This window comes from Nannobrachium achirus (genome assembly GCF_963921795.1).
Source record: "Nannobrachium achirus genome assembly, chromosome: 10".
NCBI classification, from domain to species: domain Eukaryota; kingdom Metazoa; phylum Chordata; class Actinopteri; order Myctophiformes; family Myctophidae; genus Nannobrachium; species Nannobrachium achirus.
Window position 1 is genome coordinate 43672526 of NC_137819.1, and position 21326 is coordinate 43693851.

Sequence of the window (21326 nt, forward strand, 5' to 3'; positions counted from 1 at the left end):
ATTCCATTAATTAAATATATAATAATAATTAGGAAGCTGAAAATACAAACTCTCAGCGCGCCGCAAAGCGACACGTTGTGAGCTTGTAGACCTGCTATTTTGACTAGTGTGGGTCCCGGGCAAATGTCTACATTTTCTTTTGGGTCACGGGCTAAAAAGTTTGGGAACCACTGATTAAAACCTATAAACTTCATTGACGGGGTCCCCTCCTCTACACCAAAACTCTTTGACGTAAACTACAACTACTGATGCTACAGTAGGTGCAAGTGGTTAACAGAGCCATTCATTCACATTACAGTATCAGAATACTTTAAAATGTACTGATGTGGTGTATTGTACCTGTACGACAGTGGTAGCCTATAGGAAGTGAAACGCTGAACTCACACAACCCTGGGGGCCGGCAACTTTGGGTGTGATGTACTTTTGTTCACCTTTACAGTCTGGAGCCTTTTTTAATGAGAAAAGGGCCATACCATTAATCAAGTATGGATTCAGTTCCTGCTGGATCCGGGGAACGGGGAATAATTCTGCACTTTATGTTGCTCCATTTAGATGATATTACCAACATTTCAACAAGCTGTCTTCATCAGGGTATCTCATACCAATGTTTTGGCCAACCTTTTCACATCAGCTTGTCGAAATGTTGGTAATTAAAATAAACAGTATTGTTCCATTGAATCTCGCTTGCTGCCTGTAGCGGCGCCTCCTAAAGGCTATGATGTCTCTTATTTCAGTTGCTGCTGGACCATTGTTGACACCAAAATGTCTGTTTGTGTTGTGTTGAAAACCAAAGTAAATCTCAAAAGATAGCACTAGCATAGGTGTTGGGTTTCATTAAACAATATCAACCAGGGGCGCCCGCTGACATAGTGGTCCAGGCGCACACCACTTAAGCATTACCATATAGGCATGGATGCCTGGCGGCGTTGCCGGTTCGATTCCCGATCCGGTCAACCTTTGCCGCGTGTCACTTCCCATCTCTCCCCCAATTTCCTGTCAGTCTACTGTCCTATCCAATAAAGGCATAAAAGCCCCAAAGCAAAACTTAAAAAAACGATATCAACCAGAGTGGCAACAGCGTCTCTTAGTATTACTTACTTAGTATTTGTGCACTGAAAAGTTTTCCTGACGTCTTTGACAGTAATGTCTATTGCAGGTACAGTATCATAGTTAAAGTATTTGGTGCACTTGCCAGAGTTATCTGTCTAGTGATAAACATCTGGCCAATAAAGTGTTTAGGTCATTGGAGGAACTGAATACATTTTCTGTCACAATTGGTTTAGTTGGAGTCATTCCTCCATAGTTTTCATAGTACGCACACCTGTTTTGGGGTTATTGTCTTTAAAGGCATCTTCCAGATGTTGTCTGGGGGCCAAATTGGCTTCCCTCAATTTGATTTAAAACTCAGTTTCTCTCTAATTGTTCCACATTATTTGTTTTGAAAGCTGTCTCCTTGCGTGTATAATGTTTTATTATGTCCCTAGTCACATAATGATTTATTATTTGGAAAGATTTTGATCTTGCTTGTGGGGACAACCAGCTGTAGACTAAAATATATGTAATCATCTCTAACTATAGTCATTCATCTAGTGAACACTCCTGACAGATTTCCCTATTGCTCCAATCAAAGCAGACTTTCAGTTGTTCCCTAAATGCATTTGTCCATGTCCTTGTCACTTTTTATTTCTTCTCTTCACAGTTCTCATACAGTACACTGCAGATCACGTGTACAAACTCAGGATTTAATATGGGTGGCTTCCATGTAGACACGTTTAATATTACAAGACACTTGAGACATCTTTCCTCACCTGGGACCAGGACAATATAGAAATATTGTGGAAGTGGTTACACTTTAACGCTGGTGTCCCTATTTTGGACATAGCTTGAAAACTTCCAATAAAAAGATTTTACTGAGTGCAATAGATCATTTATGTACACAGCTCTCCGTGAAAAATAGCAACGATGCCTCGCAAGATCCATTCCAGTAGTACCTTGTACCGTACACTATATTGTATTATGTATTTGTTGCTCAATGTGCTCAGGGTTGTAACAACGATAATGGTAGGGGTGGCTTGATTGAATCAAATGCCTCTCCTTCCTCATCTCATTCTCCTGTTAGGTCAACATGGCCACTCTGGTGTGTTATTGAAAGGGACAATAATCCACAGGGTCAAAGCATTGTTTTCAGGGCTCATCTCAGATTTTGCACAGAATTTTGCGAAACGTTTGACAACATACAAACAACATTTAAAGACACAGTGCCACAATCTTGGTACAAAAAATAAAATAAACTGTGCAGAAACTGTTTTCCATTCATCTAGGAGTCAATCACCCAAGCTGCAAAGATTGCGTGTGAATGCCTGAGCCTTTCCACCTAATTAGTCACATTTGAATGGAGTCGTTGATCTTTGCTGTGCAATAGCACTCCTTGGTACCGCTGTCGTCTCCTGCACATTATCTTTTATGCTTGAAGCCTTTCTGACTGAAGTGGGTTACGATGTTCTGGGAAGTGGACACTGTCATCATCAATATCTTTAGAGGGCATTTTGGGGGTTATTACTTCAGCAGATCATAATTGTGTGTCTTAATTTGTTTCAGAGGTTATTGGTTCTGAAAGGGCTGAATGTTCTCGAACAATAGCAGCAGGAGGTTGAAATAGCAGACGCGTGAAAACCTTGAAAGCGATATAGATGGCCTGCGATTGGCTGAGTCTTTCAAGTTAATGTCAGACCATCACATTTGAATGGAGTGGCTGGTCTTTGCAGCGCAATTGCAATCCTTGGTATTGCTGTCATCTCCTGTGCTATTTTCTTTTATGCTTGAAGGCTTATTTTTCTTGACTGAAGTGGGTCATAATGCTCCTTTTGATGTGGACGCTGCTATCATGTGTATTTCTTAGAGGGTGATTGAAAAAGAAGACAGACATGTATCCCAAACCCAAAATTGGGCAGGTGCTGAGCGACTATCAGTGCAGAAAAAATGGAAAAACCATAACAGAAATGATATAAAATGCTCTCACACTGTAGGTCTCCAATGATTCATTCACTTTATTGCACCCAAAATAAATCGGTGACGTTTTGAGCTCACTATTCATCACACTGAAATGGACACAGAGCGACACGAAGCTGAAGAACTAGAGGTTCTAATTTGCGTCAAATTTTTCTTCCAATGTTTTCACTCTCCTTTTCTTCTTCTTCAGTGGTATTCAGCCAGTTCGCCTTCTTCCAGACGGCTTTGAACGACGTGGTAGAGGTGTACGACGGTGCCACGCAGAACGCCCGGGTACTGAGCTCCCTGTCTGGAGCACACACAGGTAAACACGCACGCACACGCACACGCACACGCACACACTTTTGTGGGGTACTTTTGCTTTGCTTTGAGGCAGGCACGTTGACGTCCATACCAACCAAAGCTTGGCCGACATATCTTTCGGCATCTGGTGCACTTGAAGTCCCAGCCCGATGGGGCTGAGGTAGAGGTCTAGGCGGATGTATCACCCTTTTGGACGAGCACGTTTGTGCTTTGCAGCCGTCTGCTGGATGTTGTTGAGATTCACGGCAGTGTTGTTTACTGCAGAGCGCCAGGAGTTTTTATCAGCAGCGCGCACGCACACACACATAAATGCACAAATGCACAGAAAGACGGAAAGACATTGAAATACAACAAGGGACCATTTACATTTGCATGAAACAACACGTGCCGTGGCACAGTGTACTACTGCTGTGTTCATCAGCAGTAACGGCAGGATCCAGAGGGACGAGTGTGATTTAACTATCATCTTCGATCTTCCATTATTTTTCAAACATGACAGGAGGCTAAATAAAGTGTTGTTTGAGTCAGACTCCCATTGTAGGGTCCCTGGTAAACATGGAGGCAAAGCGCTGACACAGGCAGAGCTGCTGTGGTGGTAGGTGGGCCCCTGAGAGCTGTATGAACAGGAGTCAATGGAGACAACAGCAGCTAAAGAGGCACTGGGGTAACATACAGACCGACTGGCTCCAAACACCCACACATGAGCACACGCACGCGAATGTCAAGCAAAATGCACACATACTGTGTACAGTACATCCGCATTGGCGTTGCAGCTGACATGAACCTGATGGCTCTTTCAACCAATACAATACACATATATCGACAAAGAGGTATTTATGTTCAGACATCCGTGTGCTTGCGCTTGTACACAAGTGTCGGTGAAGGCTTTTATGAGTGAAAAGGTTTTTCACTGTACATAACTGTGATTTAACTTTCTATACTTTGTTGGAGGGCTATAGAATACAAAAGTTATGTGCAAGGCAGCCCAGTTGAAAAGCAAGACGAGGCAGGAGGATGGAGGGGTGTTCTGTATGAGATTGCGAGGAATCGCACGGGAATTGAAAGGCGGCAGGTTAATTGAGAAGTTTCACAAAACTGACAACTTGAAGGGGAGTACTGAACTTTCCATGGGTGCAGGGCGGGGGGTGAGCGAGAGGTTGTTTTTTATTATTTATATATATTTTTTAGGGTTGCTTTTTCAACTAGCCTGGCCTCAGCCTAAGTGGACCACACAAGCAAAACGATTACTTTGGTTTGACTCCAGGGCAGTCTCAGAACATCCCTTGAGCAGGACAATAAACAAGGAGATATACGGTGTAACGTGTGGACTGTGGACAGCTTAGCTTAGTGTTCCACAACCAGGCACAGCAAACAACAAAATAGAAACTGTGGGTGAGGTTGTAGAAAGAGGAGTGTTTCTTTCCATGCACGCACGCTCACACACGCATCACATGCACACACACACACACACACACACACACACACACACACACACACACACACACACACACACACACACACACACACACACACACACACACACACACACACACACACACACACACACAAACATATGCATACAATATATGAATACAAGATGAATTATGCATGAAAATGGTTAATGTGTACCACACATCATCAGCACATGCATTATACATATATAAATATGCATATGTGCACACAAGCATATCACCTGACACAAAATATAGAATGGGGGATTTCACCCACACAAGTATAGTACAATAAACAGGTTATTGTCAAGTCAGGAACGTCACATTTAGGTGGTGCATGGCGCTGCATAATTACTCCCCGCCATGATGGCGGGGAGTAATTACTTTAGCTAAAACACAGAGCGAGCACTAAGGGAATGTTGTACTTCACTCTCTGTGTTGTTTTCATCATTGGGTCTTTTCCATCTGCCGTGACTGGCGAGACGAATCGCTTCTTTTCGCAGAAAAGTGAAAAAGGTAATGGTTGTGGAATTAACAGAGGCAGCGTAGATAAACATGTGGAAATTAGACGAAAGAAAGGAGTTGAATAAATGGATGACTTAAAGTGCAGGAAAGATAACAGTGGGCGGGGTGACATGGTACAAAAAGAGTGAATAGAGAAATCAAAGAGACTTATCTAAATGCTAATTTCTAAATTGATTTCAACCAAGCCCTTTGTTACTAACTCGGTCCTCATTTAAAATGTGATTGGAAAGTCAATTTTCATTCAACTTCAATTCAATTTGACCACCTCTCCGGTTAACATCGGAGCACTTCATATTATCTATGTTACACTGTCACCGTACTCCCAGATAAATGCAATACGCTCATTTGCAAAGTGTAAAATATGGTTTCCAAAGTATATAATCCCCAATCCCCACTTTACTTTAATCCTGTTCAAGTACAGAGAGGATAGGTCTGCTTTAGAAAGATTGTGCCGTTGTAATTTGTCAAAGTACCTCAAACCCCCAAAATGTCCTTGAGCACGGGCACCTATAACCCGCTGCTTGTGTGAAGCAGCGCCTGCCATTGAAAAGTGAGCTCTCATGAACTTCAGAGATTTGATACAGTTAACGTTGGCTCTCTAACATGCAGCAATAAGATGAGATAACTAGAAATACATTATTATTATGTGTTTTGGACGGTATGTTTCTAAATATACAAACCTTAAACACGTGAAACCGGATGTCCTGATTTTGGTTCAGTTTAGTTTTCCAAAAATATTTACATTTCCCCTCCAATTTTTGTATACAATATATATATATATATATATATATATATATATATATATACAGTATATATATATTTTTTTCATCTACAAGCTCCCAGTCTCATTGCCAGCTTAGATCATCTATTTTCACTCTGTCATTTGTCTGGTCTGTCGGGGGTCACTATACTATACTGAGTGTCTTGCTCTGTAGGGACACTTTCGACACGTAGCCACGGGCAGAAAGGGAGGCGAGCCGGCTCTACCTTCTGATTACCCAACGGCCTCTCTGCCCAGTCAGCCACGGCCCCAAAGTATTCAAGCGCAAACTGAGAGCTTGTCTCAGCTCATCACGTATTACATGCTTGTTTGTAAATTTTTCACGGCATGGCTGTCCCTGTTGGATCATTCATATGGAGTCGCCTGCTGACACACCTTGTTTGTTCTGTCTGGATTAATAGCTGCCCACTCAGGCATTATGAAACACCGCCACCACGACAGCAACACAGCAAAGACTTCCTCTAATAAACTACCCAGCGTGCCTCGCGGCCCCCTGCGGCGAAAACCGGAGTAAATCGCCGGCGACGGCCGTGGATCGACTCTGCTGCCGTCCGAGTTCTCTCAGGACACGGACAGGAAGCAAACTGTTGACGGGGTTGCTCAAGGGCACGCCGCGCGTAAATGTAAAGTGACTGACGGGTGCACAGTTTGGTGCACAAACACACATGAGGAGGCAGGAACACACGCACGCACGCACGCACGCACGCACGCACACACACACATATATTGCCTGTGGGGTTGTACACAGGCAACACTGTGACAGTGAGAAGGCACAGAGTAATGAGACACTGCAGAGCGACAATCAGCACAGTACAGAGAGAGAGAGAGAGAGAGAGAGAGAGCAACCAAATGTTCTCTGGTTTATACTTTTGATTTAATCCTATGTTAAATTTAGGCCTAGGATTATTGACTGCTTTAACTATTGAAAAATAGCAGATAATACAAGCTCACAGAGCGGCACCGAGTGCCGCGCTGCGAGCTTGTAGATCTGCTATTTTTGAAAAATCATGACAATTAGAATTTTGACCCGATTCTATAAGTGTCTTTTGAATCCTTCTAAGGTTTTTTTTGGAAAAACCTATGTTTCTATGTCAGCTATCTGGCTAGCCGTCGTCAAAGAAAGGGTCCTTTTCAATTCACTGGAGCTCAGTTAGTCTGTTCTTGAGAGACTACTATGTCAGTGGTTCTCAAACCTTTTCATGTGAAGGACCCCCAAAATGATATGTATTTGGCCACGGACCCCCATCTCAAAATATTTAGTTCAGGGACCACCCGGAAGCAAAATTTGAGTTACAAACGTTCGCTTTGAAAATACATATATTCAAAGATTTGCACACATTTTCACGACTCGGTGCCGCGCTGTGAGCTTGTATACCTTCTATTTTTCACTGGTTAAAGCATTCAATAATTCTAGGCCTAAATGGGTTAAAATTGCCTGATGGGTGGGTGGGTGGATCAGTGGACCACCGACACCCTTTTTTTTTACACCCATTTTTGGGCGTACTGTAGATGAACATTTTCAAGAATTTCCCAAAATGATTAAACTAGTTTCACCACTTTTGCGCCGCCACCATAAAATGGGTCTTTAATGATATTTTATGAAATATTTTACAGCATGTAAAAAAGATAAAGTATTATGGAGATACAGGGTTTCTGCCCAGCAGTGCCAATATGCAGCCACTTGGTGTCTCGGTCATAACTTATGTTTTCTTGACACGAAATCCATCAAAGGGGCTAAGATAGATGGATATGACAGCAGTAGTTCCACTACTTAAAAATATGCTGTTCTATTTTAAGCCATTAAGGATGAAGTATAAAGCTGGGATTCTCGAACGTTTTAATTTCACCTACCCCCAGTTTTTCATGGCCATTTGATACAATTTAGTATATCTGGGACCCCAATCCACACTATAAAATCCTTAGTTTTACTGTAATTTACGCTAATAGAACCCCGGGTGTAGTTATAATATGCAAATACGTCTTCCCTGTGTATTTTGGTTTCTTCCTGAAATCAAAATACACCGCTTTAGAGACACACTAAAATCACCCCCTTCCCGTTTTATATTACAACAACAGTTGTGGGTGTGGCTAACTCAAGGTGGGTGGTGCTAAGGAACGCCATGTATACGTAATGAACTGCTGGGTGTGGCCATGTAAAAACATAATTGTAATACTTTCTGTACACTTTTTTGAAAAATAAAAATAAATCAAGGTCCCCTGGGTGTCCCTGGCCACATGTTGAGAACCAATGGTATAATGTCTGGCATGTTTTATCCCATTGACCAAGACTCGTGCTTTACTTAAGCAATATTACACAAGAGGGTGCGCTTTATTGTCAATATCATTACGCCTGCGTTGCCTCAGGAACGAGCCCGAAGGGCGAGTTCCGTTGGCAGCGGAGAAGTAAAAAAACATGTCAACTTAATTTAATTGTAATTAAGATATTCAATAGAAATGTGTAATTTTCTAATGCCATGACTACTATGTCCCTGAACTTCACATGAAAACTGCTAACATAGACGCTAGCATAGTGCTGGGACAGGCTGAGCTGATTTCTTTGATTGATGAGACCGTTCCATAATACTGAATATAATCACGGGTAGATAGCTATTTCAACCAATCAGATTGCTTCGTCGGAACTATCTGTTGTATAATCGACATTACTGGTTACACCTTTTTCCAAAGTAAACCGTTATTTGTTTCACACATATGAAAGAATTTATCCGAATTTTGTTATTATTGTTATTTTGTTTGCATTGTTACTTTGTATGTCAACGTTGCCTTATCGTTGCATTAACAATTTTACGTGTGCATTGGTTTTTAAAACGTCAAGCAGAAAATAGTCCCTGGAGAAAAGCTGACTTTGAGAAAATGTCAACAATAAAACAGTGGCCAAAGCCATGGACACTGGACAGATGTAATGTAATGACGCCGACACAACACTGTCTTTTGAATGTTTGCAGTGAACCGGGATAGGGTTGGTTCCCTGTTTTAACTCCTGGACTGTTCTTTCTCTATATAATGTTACAGATGTCTCTTCTTATTCTTATTATAGTGTCACTTCGTTTGTTATTCTAGCCCACTTGTCACTTATTTTGTTGTTGTTATTGTCAGTGATATAAGAGCAGCTGTAGCACCTTAATGTCCCCTTGAGGATGAATAAAGTAAGCATCTACCCAATTAAAATGTAGCATCTTGCAGTTGATTTCCACATTTGACGACAGGTCTGTATCGACCTTTCCCCGCTGAGCTCATCCGCTTTGCGCTGTCAGACTAGTCATTAGCAGGTTTCCAACCACACACCATGTACAGAACTGCGATTTCATGCTCACCAAACCTAGACGATCTGCAAGCTCACAACGTGTTGCGTTGCGACGGATTGTGAGCTTGTAGATCGGCTATTTCCACTGTGCGACAGCAGCATAATGATGAAGTATAAATCAGGCTTCATGGTGAGGCGCCATGGGTGTTATGCAGTAAGTTGAACTGAGAAATCATTACTGACAGCGTCAAAATCCTCCACTGCCACAATGTTTTTCTTTCCTTTTCTTTTGACCATCACAGCGAAGCATGCTAATCATTCCACAGCACCGGAATATCTTTGAAAGCTCCTTTAGAGGCATTGGGGACTGATGCATAGAGAGTAAGGGCGTATTTTCTGGTCCCTTGGGGTTGGGAATTGCTTTTTACAGCTTCACCCAGTTGATGGCTGCTCAAGGGTCCAAAAAGACGGACTTGCATGCATATGAACCTGAGATAAGATTAGTTTCTGGATTTTTTGGATCCAAATTATAAAAAATAATTGCTATGAGAAATCCTCTCCAATAGATGCCATTTAGGGGCTAGTCCATAATGGACTCTTAACAGCTACACAGCAGCCGAGCAGCTACACAGCAGCCTACAATAAGAGACAATGAAGTTAAATCACCTCGATGAATAAGGATGATTGTGCTGTGCACACAGCATTGTTCCCATGGAAGTATTCTCTCCCAAGTCACTGAATTCAGCCAGTTGGCAGCCAAGCACACATGCATGCGTAGCTCATCCTTTCCCCGGCCTTATTTTAATTTAAGCCGATCGACAAGCTCACAATGCGTCGCGATGCAACGCATTGTGAGCTTGTAGATCTGCTATTCTCTCACTCAGCTATGGCTACCCCACAGGGATGGATCATGGAGGCTGTCTGAAAGGAAATCAACAGTACAAATATAAACGAATGTAACTTGGAAAGGGACAATGGAGTGTTCTGGGTGCATGCCAAAATACAATTTAATTAAATGAAAACCAACAACAAAAATGGCAACTTGAATGCAGCAAACAGACTCCCAGATGGACACTGTGGTGTCAGAAAGTGGTCAGTTCATAGCCATTGGCCTTGTTACAGTATCTACCGAGGCAACATGTTGCTTCAAAGAAATCAATTATAATTACAAACTCTGATGTCAACTTTTATTTCCCCTTTATAGGTGAGTCATTGCCTCTGGCAACCACCAACCAGGTCCTGATTCGCTTCACCTCCAAAGGTCAAGCCAGTTCCAGAGGATTCCATCTGGTTTATCAGGGTGAGACACGCACACACTCACACATGCACAAACGCACACATGCAGGTGCACACAGAGAGAGACAGACACACACGCACGCACACACACGCATGCGTGCGTGTGCGCACACACACGCACACACACACACACACACACACACACACACACACACACACACACACACACACACACACACACACACACACACACACACACAGACTTTTGCTTTGTTACTTTTTGAGTTCTCCCTCTCGTCATCTCAAATTCCTCTGTAAAATTCTTCACCCTCAGCTACTGTGTGTGCGTGTGCGTGTGCATGTGCGTGTGCGTGCGCGTTAATGTGCGTGCGCGTGCGTCTATGTGTGTGTGTGTGTGTGTGTGTGTGTGTGTGTGTGTGTGTGTGTGTGCGCATGCATAGTGTATGTGGGTGTGCTAGCCACTCCCAGACAGATGTAGGCTGCCAGACATTGCCTGCAGCGGTACACCGAAATTCAACCATGCGAAACACAGGTGGCAAACACACTAGTGAGGGGTTACACACACACACACACGCACGCACACGCACACACTCACACAGTTGTAGCAGATGCTCTACTGTGTGCTCCAGTGCTGCCACCAGATGTGCATGCAGCAGAACAAGTGTGTGTGTGTGTGTGTGTGTGTGTGTGTGTGTGTGTGTGTGTGTGTGTGTGTGTGTGTGTGTGTGTGTGTGTGTGTGTGTGTGTGTGTGTGTGTGTGTGTGTGTGTGTGTGTGTGTGTGTGTGTGTGTGTTGTGTGAATGTTAATTTCACAAATGGAACTAAATGGAACAGCTCGGTTGGTTCTGTTTGTACAGGATTTGGACCCTTACAAGTCCTTATTATGGATAATGGACCATTAATGGAGCAAAATGGAACCACATTTTGCACACTCTCAGAATTAAATTGAGGGTTTTACATTGTACTTACTGTAATGCAGAAGTTGTTCAGAAGTTGTAATAAAAGTTCCATGTTGATTCGTTCTGCTCTCCTTCTGTTGTTCTTATTTTGTGTTCATGCTCCGTGAACAATGCACCAGAAATCACATTCGCTATACTGTAGATATTCAAAGGCCAATGCAGCTATTCAGAAAGTTTAATGAATAATTTACGTTTATCCTTTTTTATTTTACATTTTTAAACACAAAAACAGCAACGCAAAAACCATTAGAAAAAAAAAGCTGAATATCCTCTTTATATTGTGAGCAAACGGCAATCGTAACTCTATTTTCTCTTCTTAAATGCCAATTTATTGATCATTTAGAGTTGGTGCTGAGGGTTGCACGTTGTCCACTTTTGTACTCTAATCGCCAGTTCTGTTTTTTTTCCTCCGTCTCCCTCCCTCTTTTCTCTTGCTTTCTCCCACCTCTTATAGCCGTGCCAAGGACCAGCGCCACACAGTGCAGCTCTGTCCCCGAGCCCCGCAACGGACGCCGCATGGGCAACAACTTTGCCGTGGGCGCCGTGATCCGCTTCGAGTGCAGCCCGGGCTACGTGCTGGAGGGCTCCGGCGCCATCGAGTGTCTGACTGTACCCAACGCCCTGGCACAGTGGAACAGCACCATCCCCAGCTGTATAGGTAGGTCGTTCGGAGGACACACACACACACACACACACACACACACACACACACACACACACACACACACACACACACACACAGAGACACACACACGTTGGTACGGAGCGTTTGTCCTATCTCTCCGTGTTTCGATATATTTCCACGTGTCATTTTCCATTTGTCTTTGTCACATTCCCAATGTGTGGAGTGTCTAACTAGACAGATGTAGGCTGCCAGATATTGCCTGTGGCGGTACAGCGAAACTCAACCATGCGACGCACAGGTGGCAAACGCACTATCAGGGGTTAGGCACACACACATGAACACGCGTGCGCGGGTGCACGCGCGCACACGCACACCCACCCACCCACCCACCCACCACACACACACACACACACACACACACACACACACACACACACACACACACACACACACACACACACACACACACACACACACACCATTTCAGTTGAGCAGATGCTCACCTGTGTGCTCCAGTGCTGTCACCAGATGTGCATCCAGCAGAACAAGTAGGGAAGACAAGGTTTTAAGATTGTAAGCACCATCTCACGCTGTCTGTGTGTGGGTGGGTGTGTGTGTGTATGTGCTGTGCATGCATGTGTGCGTGCGAGCGTACATGCACACGCGTGACAGTGCAGGCGTGACACACTGTATGTCCACTGTTTGGCAGCTGAGCTTCAGGGTGGGTGGTTCTGTGTCGGTGCGTGGATGGCATCGTGCCCACTTGTTAGTGCCAGTTTGTGTGCGCAGGAGTATGCACTGCATAATATTAGTCTTCTCTCTGTGTAAACAATTAAATCTGGAGTGTTAGTCTAACTCACCCATGAGAGTAATTTTTTTTACATTCTCTGAGTACAGGCGTAAATTGGGCGATGCAGTCTTTCGATGGAACCGATATTTTTTATCGCAGAAATAAATAGCTCAAAAGCATCCTCACACAAATATAGAAACAAATGTACAGGGGCGTCACAAGGGGGGGGAAGTGGGACTGAGTTACTAGGGCCCAAGGTGGAGGGGCCTTAATTATTTTATACCTTAGCTATTGAAAAATAGCAGCTATACAAGCTCACAGAGCGGCAGCGAGCTTGTAGATCTGCTATTTTTGAAAAGTTGTGAAAATGTGTGCAAATCTTTGAATATATGTATTTTTTAAGTGAACATTTGTAACTCAAATTTTGCTTCTGGGGGGCGCCTGGAACTAAATATTTTTAGTTAGGGTGCCGCGCTGCAAGCTTGTATATCTGCTATTTTTCAATAGTTAATGCACAAAATAACGCGTAATAATGCGTTCCCAGTCTAAATGGGTTAAACCCCCTCCCCCTATGAAGAACATTCATGGGGGGCCCCGCAGTGAATCCTTGTACCCAGGGCCCAGAAATTGGTGCGACACCCTTGCAAATGTACTTCAAGGAATTAAACATTTGGAACATATCTGCACACCTGTGTGCTGAAACTACCGGGGTTGTGACATTCAGGTCAAGGATGTAATGTCCTCTGTTACTAACAGCTGCTCTGCCCTTTTAAAGTGATCCCTGGCTAATACGACAAATATGCCTTAATACATTATAATAGTCCTCTATAACTACAATGTAAAATTAAAAACACCTTAAATATTTTATTTCTCCTAGAAATAACGAATCTTTCACTCAATAGGGGAAATGCCTGTCGCAAGTTGATGATGTCATAAATGTCATGTGTGATCTATCCCTATGGAATTTACGGCATGCATGTGCAAAAAACACATTTGAAATATTGATTTGATGCTCATATTAACCATAGGAAATATTAAGTTTGTTTTTATTTTCACATGTATGCCATAAATTCCATAAGGATACATCACACATGACATTTATGACATCATCAACTTGCGACGGGCATTTCCCCTGTAAAATATTTAAGGTGTTTTTAATTTTACATTGTAGTTATAGAGGACAATTATAATGTATTAAGGCATATTTGTCGTATTAGCCAGGGATCACTTTAAAGATTTTTTGGAAGTGGTGGTAGAATAGAAATAAATATAGAAATAACTAGAAAGATGCGATTCTGGGAAATTGCAAGTGTGGTTGCCATGACACGAGTAATACTTGCAAATGAATTCCTTCTTACCATTTGAATGTTCTCCATTCAAGTCAATCGGGAAAATCAATGTATTCACAAATAAATGAATGGCCATACAGTATTATGGAGATCTCTGTGTCAGAGATTTCTGATGTCATCAATATTAAGCCCATATCTTGGAATGCCCATATACAGACATACTGGTTGAATCGGTATTTTTCATTTTGGCTTCCATGTCAGTCTCATGTGGGCTATGACGTCAGACATCTATGATGTCAGTCATCTCCATATTTGGGAAAAGTTGAATTTTTTCATTTTGCAAATTAATTTACGAATAAATGATGAATATAAATTAAACTAATAACGTATCTCTTAGCAAAATGCAAGGAATCGATTCCCGTTGAAGCCAGCCGATTGGACATTATGGCTTGATTGTGTGCCGCAAAAACTGTAGGAGGAGTAGCACGGCAAAATAGATATTGTCTGGGCAACCACACTAAAAAGTACTCTTTTGATCACCTTATCGTGGAGATAACATGCACGCTACTGTATTGACCCATGCTATAGTATAGACTCTGGATTCATCTAGAACAGGGGTCGGCAACCCAAAATGTTGAAAGAGCCATATTGGACCAAAAAAACCCAAAACAAATCTGTCTGGAGCCGCAAAAAATTATAAAAGCGTTATATATCGTCGTTGTCGGGTGGAAACCTTGTATGTCCAAAACTTCGTTTTGTATTTATCATTTAAAAAATCACACCCGTGTGAACTGAGCGGTGGTTCCCCCCCCCCCCTCCCCCCCCCTTCCCCCCTGTGTGTGTGTGTGTGTGTGTGTGTGTGTGTGTGTGTGTGTGTGTGTGTGTGTGTGTGTGTGTGTGTGTGTGTGTGTGTGTGTGTGTGTGTGTGTGTGTGTGTGTGTGTGTGTGTGTGTGTGTGTGTGTGTGTGTGTGTGTGTGTGCGTGTGTGTGTGTGTGTGTGTGTGTGTGTGTGTGTGCCTGGTCTGGCCTGGCCTGAACAACTACGCCCCTCCCTTAACATGTGTGGTCAGAAAAGGTTACTGCAGGCTACAGACAGACAGACAGACAGACAGACAGACAGACACGGAGACAGACATACCCACACACACGGCCACGTATAGGAGCGTTGTGACAACCGCTCAAAAATGAACTAAACTAGTGTTTTCACAACTTTTGTGTGTCAGTCTTGTATGATGAAGCAGGGCTCTACTTTGCGAAAATAAACATACAAATTTGAAACTTGGAGATACAAGGTTTCTGCCCGACAGTGATGATAAAAAAAATCGTTAAAACAAAAGATTTTTTTCCCCCCATCTTTTTCCATTTTCATACATTTTTGAAAAAGCTCCAGGGAGCCACTAGGGTGGCGCTAAAGAGCTGCATACGGCTTTAGAGCCACGGGTTGCTGACCCCCGATCTAGAAGCTTGCTGCTATTCAGCACCATGGAGAGCGACACAAAGGCACATGCACCTTCTTTAAATCACTGGTTCTCAACCTGTGGGTCGGGGGGTCCGCAAATTATTTTTGGGGGTCCCCTGATGATTAACTTAATGTGAACATTGTTTTCTCACTCAACACTAAACAAAACAACATAGAGTTTAAGTGTATGAGGGTATCTGCACATTTCTAAAGTGACAATTTAAGGACTTTGTAATACCTCTAAATTGACAAATGAAACATTGGCCAAGTTGTAAAATATTAGAGGCAAAAATTTTGAAAATAGACGATCTACATGCTCACATCTACATCTACAATCTACATACTCTACAGTACATGTAGATTGGCTATTTTCACAATAGAACCATGTTATACAAAATGTAATGCCTCAACTCTTAGTGCTCGTCAGCGTGGGGGGTCCCCAGTTAAAATATGACTATTTCGGGGGTCGCGGCCTGAAAAGTTTGAGAACCACTGCTCTAAATAACCATATCCCACACATTCAGCACCATGGAGAGCGACACAAAAGCAGACTCGCATTCAATATGCAACCTCATCCCACACTTCAAACTTCTCTCACATGAAAACAAATGCACACTCAGGCCATGGCTACACAGAGCTGGATATTTCATATATCCTGGTTTTTCAGATATCCACATAGAAAAATATCTAGGTCCACACGGAGCTGGATATTTCATATATCCCGGTTTTTCAGATATCCACATAGAAAAATATCTAGGTCCACACGACAAAGATATCTAGGTCTAACAAGCACACATACAGTAAAGTCTTCAGAGATATCCGGGTTCCCTGTCTACACGGATCCAGTGAATCGGATATTGTCTTTACTTTATCCGGTTTTAAAAATATCCAGCTTCGCGGCCGAAATATCCAGCTTCATGTGGCTGCAAGCCCCAACCGCAAAAAAAATGTCTAGCTTCAGAAATATCCAGCTCCGTGTAGCCATGGCCTCAGTCCGTATATAACCACATCCCACTCATTGGCTGCTTATCATAACGATGGTATTCAATTACTCAACTGTTCTGTCTCCTCTATTGACTAGGCCAGCGCTTTCTTTCTTTCCTTTCCAGCTTGCATGCCTGGTTTTATATTCATAAATATAGAAGGAAGGGGAAAAAAAGGGAAAAACAAAACAATAAATGGTTCAGTCACACTCTGCATTTGAGCTACGGACCGACATTATTTTGATGAGATTTAGCCTCTGACCCAAACCTTAGAATATTTTATCGTTGGACAGGATTTTGTCCACAATTACATGCTGTGTTGATGTGGTGCCATAGGACTGATAACAGGTCAATCAACAATTCTATTACATTTTCAAATTTTATAGACTTCTTGTAAATTAAATAATGCAGATGATTAACAATAATTTAACTCTTGCGAGGGTAAATTTAAACCAAATGGAGGGTCCATTTGGTTTCATTTTACGCTCGCAAGAGTATAACGATCTATAAGGGTTCATTTGGTTACCAACTCTCCATTTAGCAGGGGACCACCAGGAACCCCCTCAAGGACTGCTGGTTGAAAACCACTGTTCTATAATTTGCTTGAAATGACACTTGGATTAACATTGGCATGTGCCCCTGTGCCTGCACCCACAAATACACTGACGTGAGCCTTCCTGTCTCTCCTGCAGTGCCATGTGGAGGGAATCTCACCCAGAGGACGGGGACCATCTTGTCGCCTGGGTTTCCCGAGCCATACCTCAACAGCCTCAACTGTGTCTGGAAGATCACTGTTCCTGAAGGATCCGGAATCCAGGTTGGACTCTTTGAGTTAACATCAGAATCTAGTACAGTTAGACGTTGTTTATAAAAGTGATATGCTTATTGGATTATAAGCAATGACAGACATATAGACGAAATGATCAAGCCATTACCACAACCAAAAATGTATTCCCGGGTATTTAACACTAACAGCGTCACATTGGAGCAGTATTATCCATTATTAACATTATTTATTGAGGAACAGGACACTATTGACTATCGGAAATATAGATTTTCTTATATGTTCTATCTAAATATCCACAAGCTGTGACGGTTCTGATAGTAAACTGCGACCTACGGTCGCAATCATATGAAAGAATGTGGTCAAATCAAAAGTTGGCTACAATAAGAGGCCAACAACTACATTTGGGTTAATTTAGTCCTCCTCCCTTTGAACCACCAATCGAATGCCAACTGCCAAGACCAGACTGTCCATTTCACCTTGGGATCTTCATAGACCAATGCATCACAATGTGATGCATCACAATGCATCACAATGAGACCCTCAAGAAGCCCTTTAGTCTCCGGTAAAGCCCTGCTCAGACTGTGAGGGGAATTGACCAGTTGTGCGTTGCTGCAATTGCGAGTCCCCAGCCGAAGCCTTTCACGGTCCTGACCTACAAGCTCTTGTCTGGTGATAAGCTGGCGGCTCACAGTAGCACTAGCATGCTAGCACGGTATTGGTGGAGCTATAGCTACACCTGGGATAGCATATTTACAGTTCCCTCATGTACAGGACAGTGTGGGGTCGTTATGGAAGAAGACATAGGAAATTGGACAGATTTTAAATAAGTGTACTCTGCCCTTGACAGTCTGCCCAGCTTTTGTCTCTGCGGATGAAGCTCATTAAAAGTCAAGATTTGATTTAAGGACGGTTTATAGAATTACAACTCATATTACCCAGGCTCCCAGAAAAGATCCATATAATTGGCTCCTCGAATACCTTATAAGCCTGATTTAGACGTTGTCGTGCAGTAGTGACACATGGGGGAGGAGGGGGGATAGCCACTCTACAAGCTCACAACGTGTTGCATCCTGACGCGTTGTGAGCTTGCAGATCGTCTATTTCCCCCCGCCCCATGCGAGACCATTGTACAATGGTAATAAATAAATAAATGTACGGTTACTTTTCCGTCGCTCCCCAGTGCAGTGAATGAAAGATTTATTATGCATATTCGGTTCTCTTTGATGTATGTACACACGAGCTCCAGCGCGGGCCCCGGGGCAAGGTCCCCACGGATCCGCCTGATGGAAAGTCAGTAGGTTTAGTCTTTAGCCAGTGTGGCTAATGACCTGAGTGGTGTCCCTCAGCTATTAGCTCTCCACCTCAGATGACTGTCCTTGCAGGTCAGACACGGCAGGTCTGGGAACCCACAGGCTTGATCGGCACGCTACACTACACACACCCAGGGGCGTCAATTGGGTATGGCAGGGGTATGCAGCTGCCATACCCTGGGTCCAGGGGGGAAGATAAAAGTTAGTTCTAAATATGAATCCATGAATGTCTCTTTGTCTATCTATGCTGGTTATTATGTTATTAAATTACAGTAAAATAACTACAAATGCAAAATGTAACAAAATGGTGACTTTAACAAGGTATTATAATGATATTTTAGGTATATATAATTATATATTATATGAAATTCTTCTTAAAATAAATGTATCATGCCTGTTGCTATATGGCAACATGACTGGTGTCTTCACACCAGTCATGTTGCCATACCTTGGCTTTTTCTGAACTGACGCCACTGCACACACCAGACGCAGTCCTGGGTAGAAAGGAATTAGAGCAAGAAGGAGAGAAAGGTAGAGCATAGTATAAGTGTGTGTGCGTGCGCTTGTGTGTGCATATGTATTTGTGTGTGTGTGTCCACATACACATGCAGTCACACACACACACACACACACACACACACACACACACACACACACACACACACACACACACACACACACACACACACACACACACACACACACACACACACTCACTATATATTTACATCACTTGTGGGGACATTACATAGACTTCCATTCATTTTTATGCAAGTCCTGTGGCCTTACCCTAACCTCTATCCCTAAACCTAACCCCTAACCCTAACCTTAACCCTAACCCTAACCGTTGTGGGGACCTACTATTTTGTCCCCACACTGTCAGAGGTCCCCTGCAGGTGACTGTGTGAACATGCGTTTAGTCCCCATAAGTATAGCTAGACAAACTCACACACACGCGCTCGCTTGTGCAATCATGGAGAAAAGTAAACACCACAACTCACTGACACTCACATCCATACACTCCTGGCAAGGCTCGGCTCGGCCGTGATGTATGGTGTGTTAGCGTGTGTTTGTCAGCCAAACTCAACACGCACCGCTCGCCACTCCCCTAGTACGCACACACATACACACACAAACACACACTGCACCAAGGGTCTTTCTTCCACCTGTGCACGCAAACAGCGAAATGATAACCGGAGAGACCTTGTCACATTGGCTCAGTGTCTACCTGCAGTCCAGCTCTCCTCCTATTCCTCTCTCTCTCTCTCTCTCTCTCTCTCGCTCTCTCTCTCTCTCTATCTCTCTCTCTCTCTCTCTCTCTCTCTCTGTCTCTCCGCTTCCCTTTCCCTGCTATCAGTGGTGGAAGAAGTACTCAATTTTTTTTTATTGAAGTATCAATACTGCAATATAGAAATACTCTGTTAGCAAAAGCCAGAAATTCAAAATGTACCTGAGTAAAAGTACGAAATGTACCAAAAGTAAAAGTACAAAATGTTTGAAAATAGCAGATCTACAAGCTCACAACGCGTCACGTCGCGACGCATTGTGAGCTTGTAGGTCGGCTATTTTCAAATAGCCAAGGTATAAAATAGGGCTAAAGTGGTTCATGTATGTTTTATAATATTTTTGTCACTAGTGATGCGTTTTGCATCATATGATTATTTAAAACACATTTTTGAACACTGCTCCTACAGTTTTTGCCCTAAAATCACACAAAGCGGTACACAGTATGTCTAGACTCATGTCATCAACATGGATATGTCCCATTTAGCACCACCATCAGGCCAATTTTTTTCAAACATATTTTTGGACAATGCTGACCTGGTGGTCGCTCATCTCCCGGTTAGGGAGTCTTACTGGTGATATATTTTATATATATATATATATATATATATATATATATATATATATATATATATATATATATATATATATATATATATATATATATATTTCAGTCACTCTGTTGATGCGCTCTCTCACCCAGAGCAACTTAGCAGCTATAAGAGACTAAGAGTGACAGTAAACTATGGTTCAAGACCTAGATTAGACACAAACTGATATACATTTGGCCATGGACCCTCATTTCAAATGAGTATGTAGACCCTGATATAATGTTGAATAAACATAAACATTGAAACATATTGTTGTCTCCGCCAGGCCGAAAGGCATGACCGAGACTATGTTTTTGCAATTATTTTTACTATTGTTTTTATATATAGGCTACTGTGCGTGTGCGTGCGTGTGTGTGTGTGTGACTATGTTTTTGCAATTATTTTACTATTGTTTTTGCACTTTATATATAGGCTACTGTGTTAGTTAGTAAACTACGGTTCAAGCCCTATATTAGTGTTCTAATCTTTTATGTCACAGACTCACAAATTTGACATACATTAGGCCCTTTCAAATTAGTCTGTCCTACAGACCCTCACATGATATGAAAATATGTTTTAGTTTAAATGTATTAATTCTAAATGTTATATCTACAGGATAAAAATATTTGTATATTTGTAACACAACATATTGTTGTCTTTGC

At 42.5% G+C, this 21326-nt stretch overlaps 1 protein-coding gene across 1 annotated transcript in view; it reads left to right on the plus strand.

Annotated features, from left to right (window-relative positions):
* csmd2 (CUB and Sushi multiple domains 2) overlaps positions 1-21326 on the plus strand; it is a gene marked incomplete at its 5' end in the record, with an annotated part of 568918 nt that overhangs the window by 354860 nt on the left and 192732 nt on the right. Inside the window, 4 exons of the mRNA XM_080735514.1 lie at positions 3200-3313; positions 10536-10631; positions 12002-12205; positions 17386-17510. Of these exons, the coding sequence (XP_080591640.1) occupies positions 3200-3313; positions 10536-10631; positions 12002-12205; positions 17386-17510 (539 nt within the window). The remainder of the gene's footprint in view (positions 1-3199; positions 3314-10535; positions 10632-12001; positions 12206-17385; positions 17511-21326) is intronic.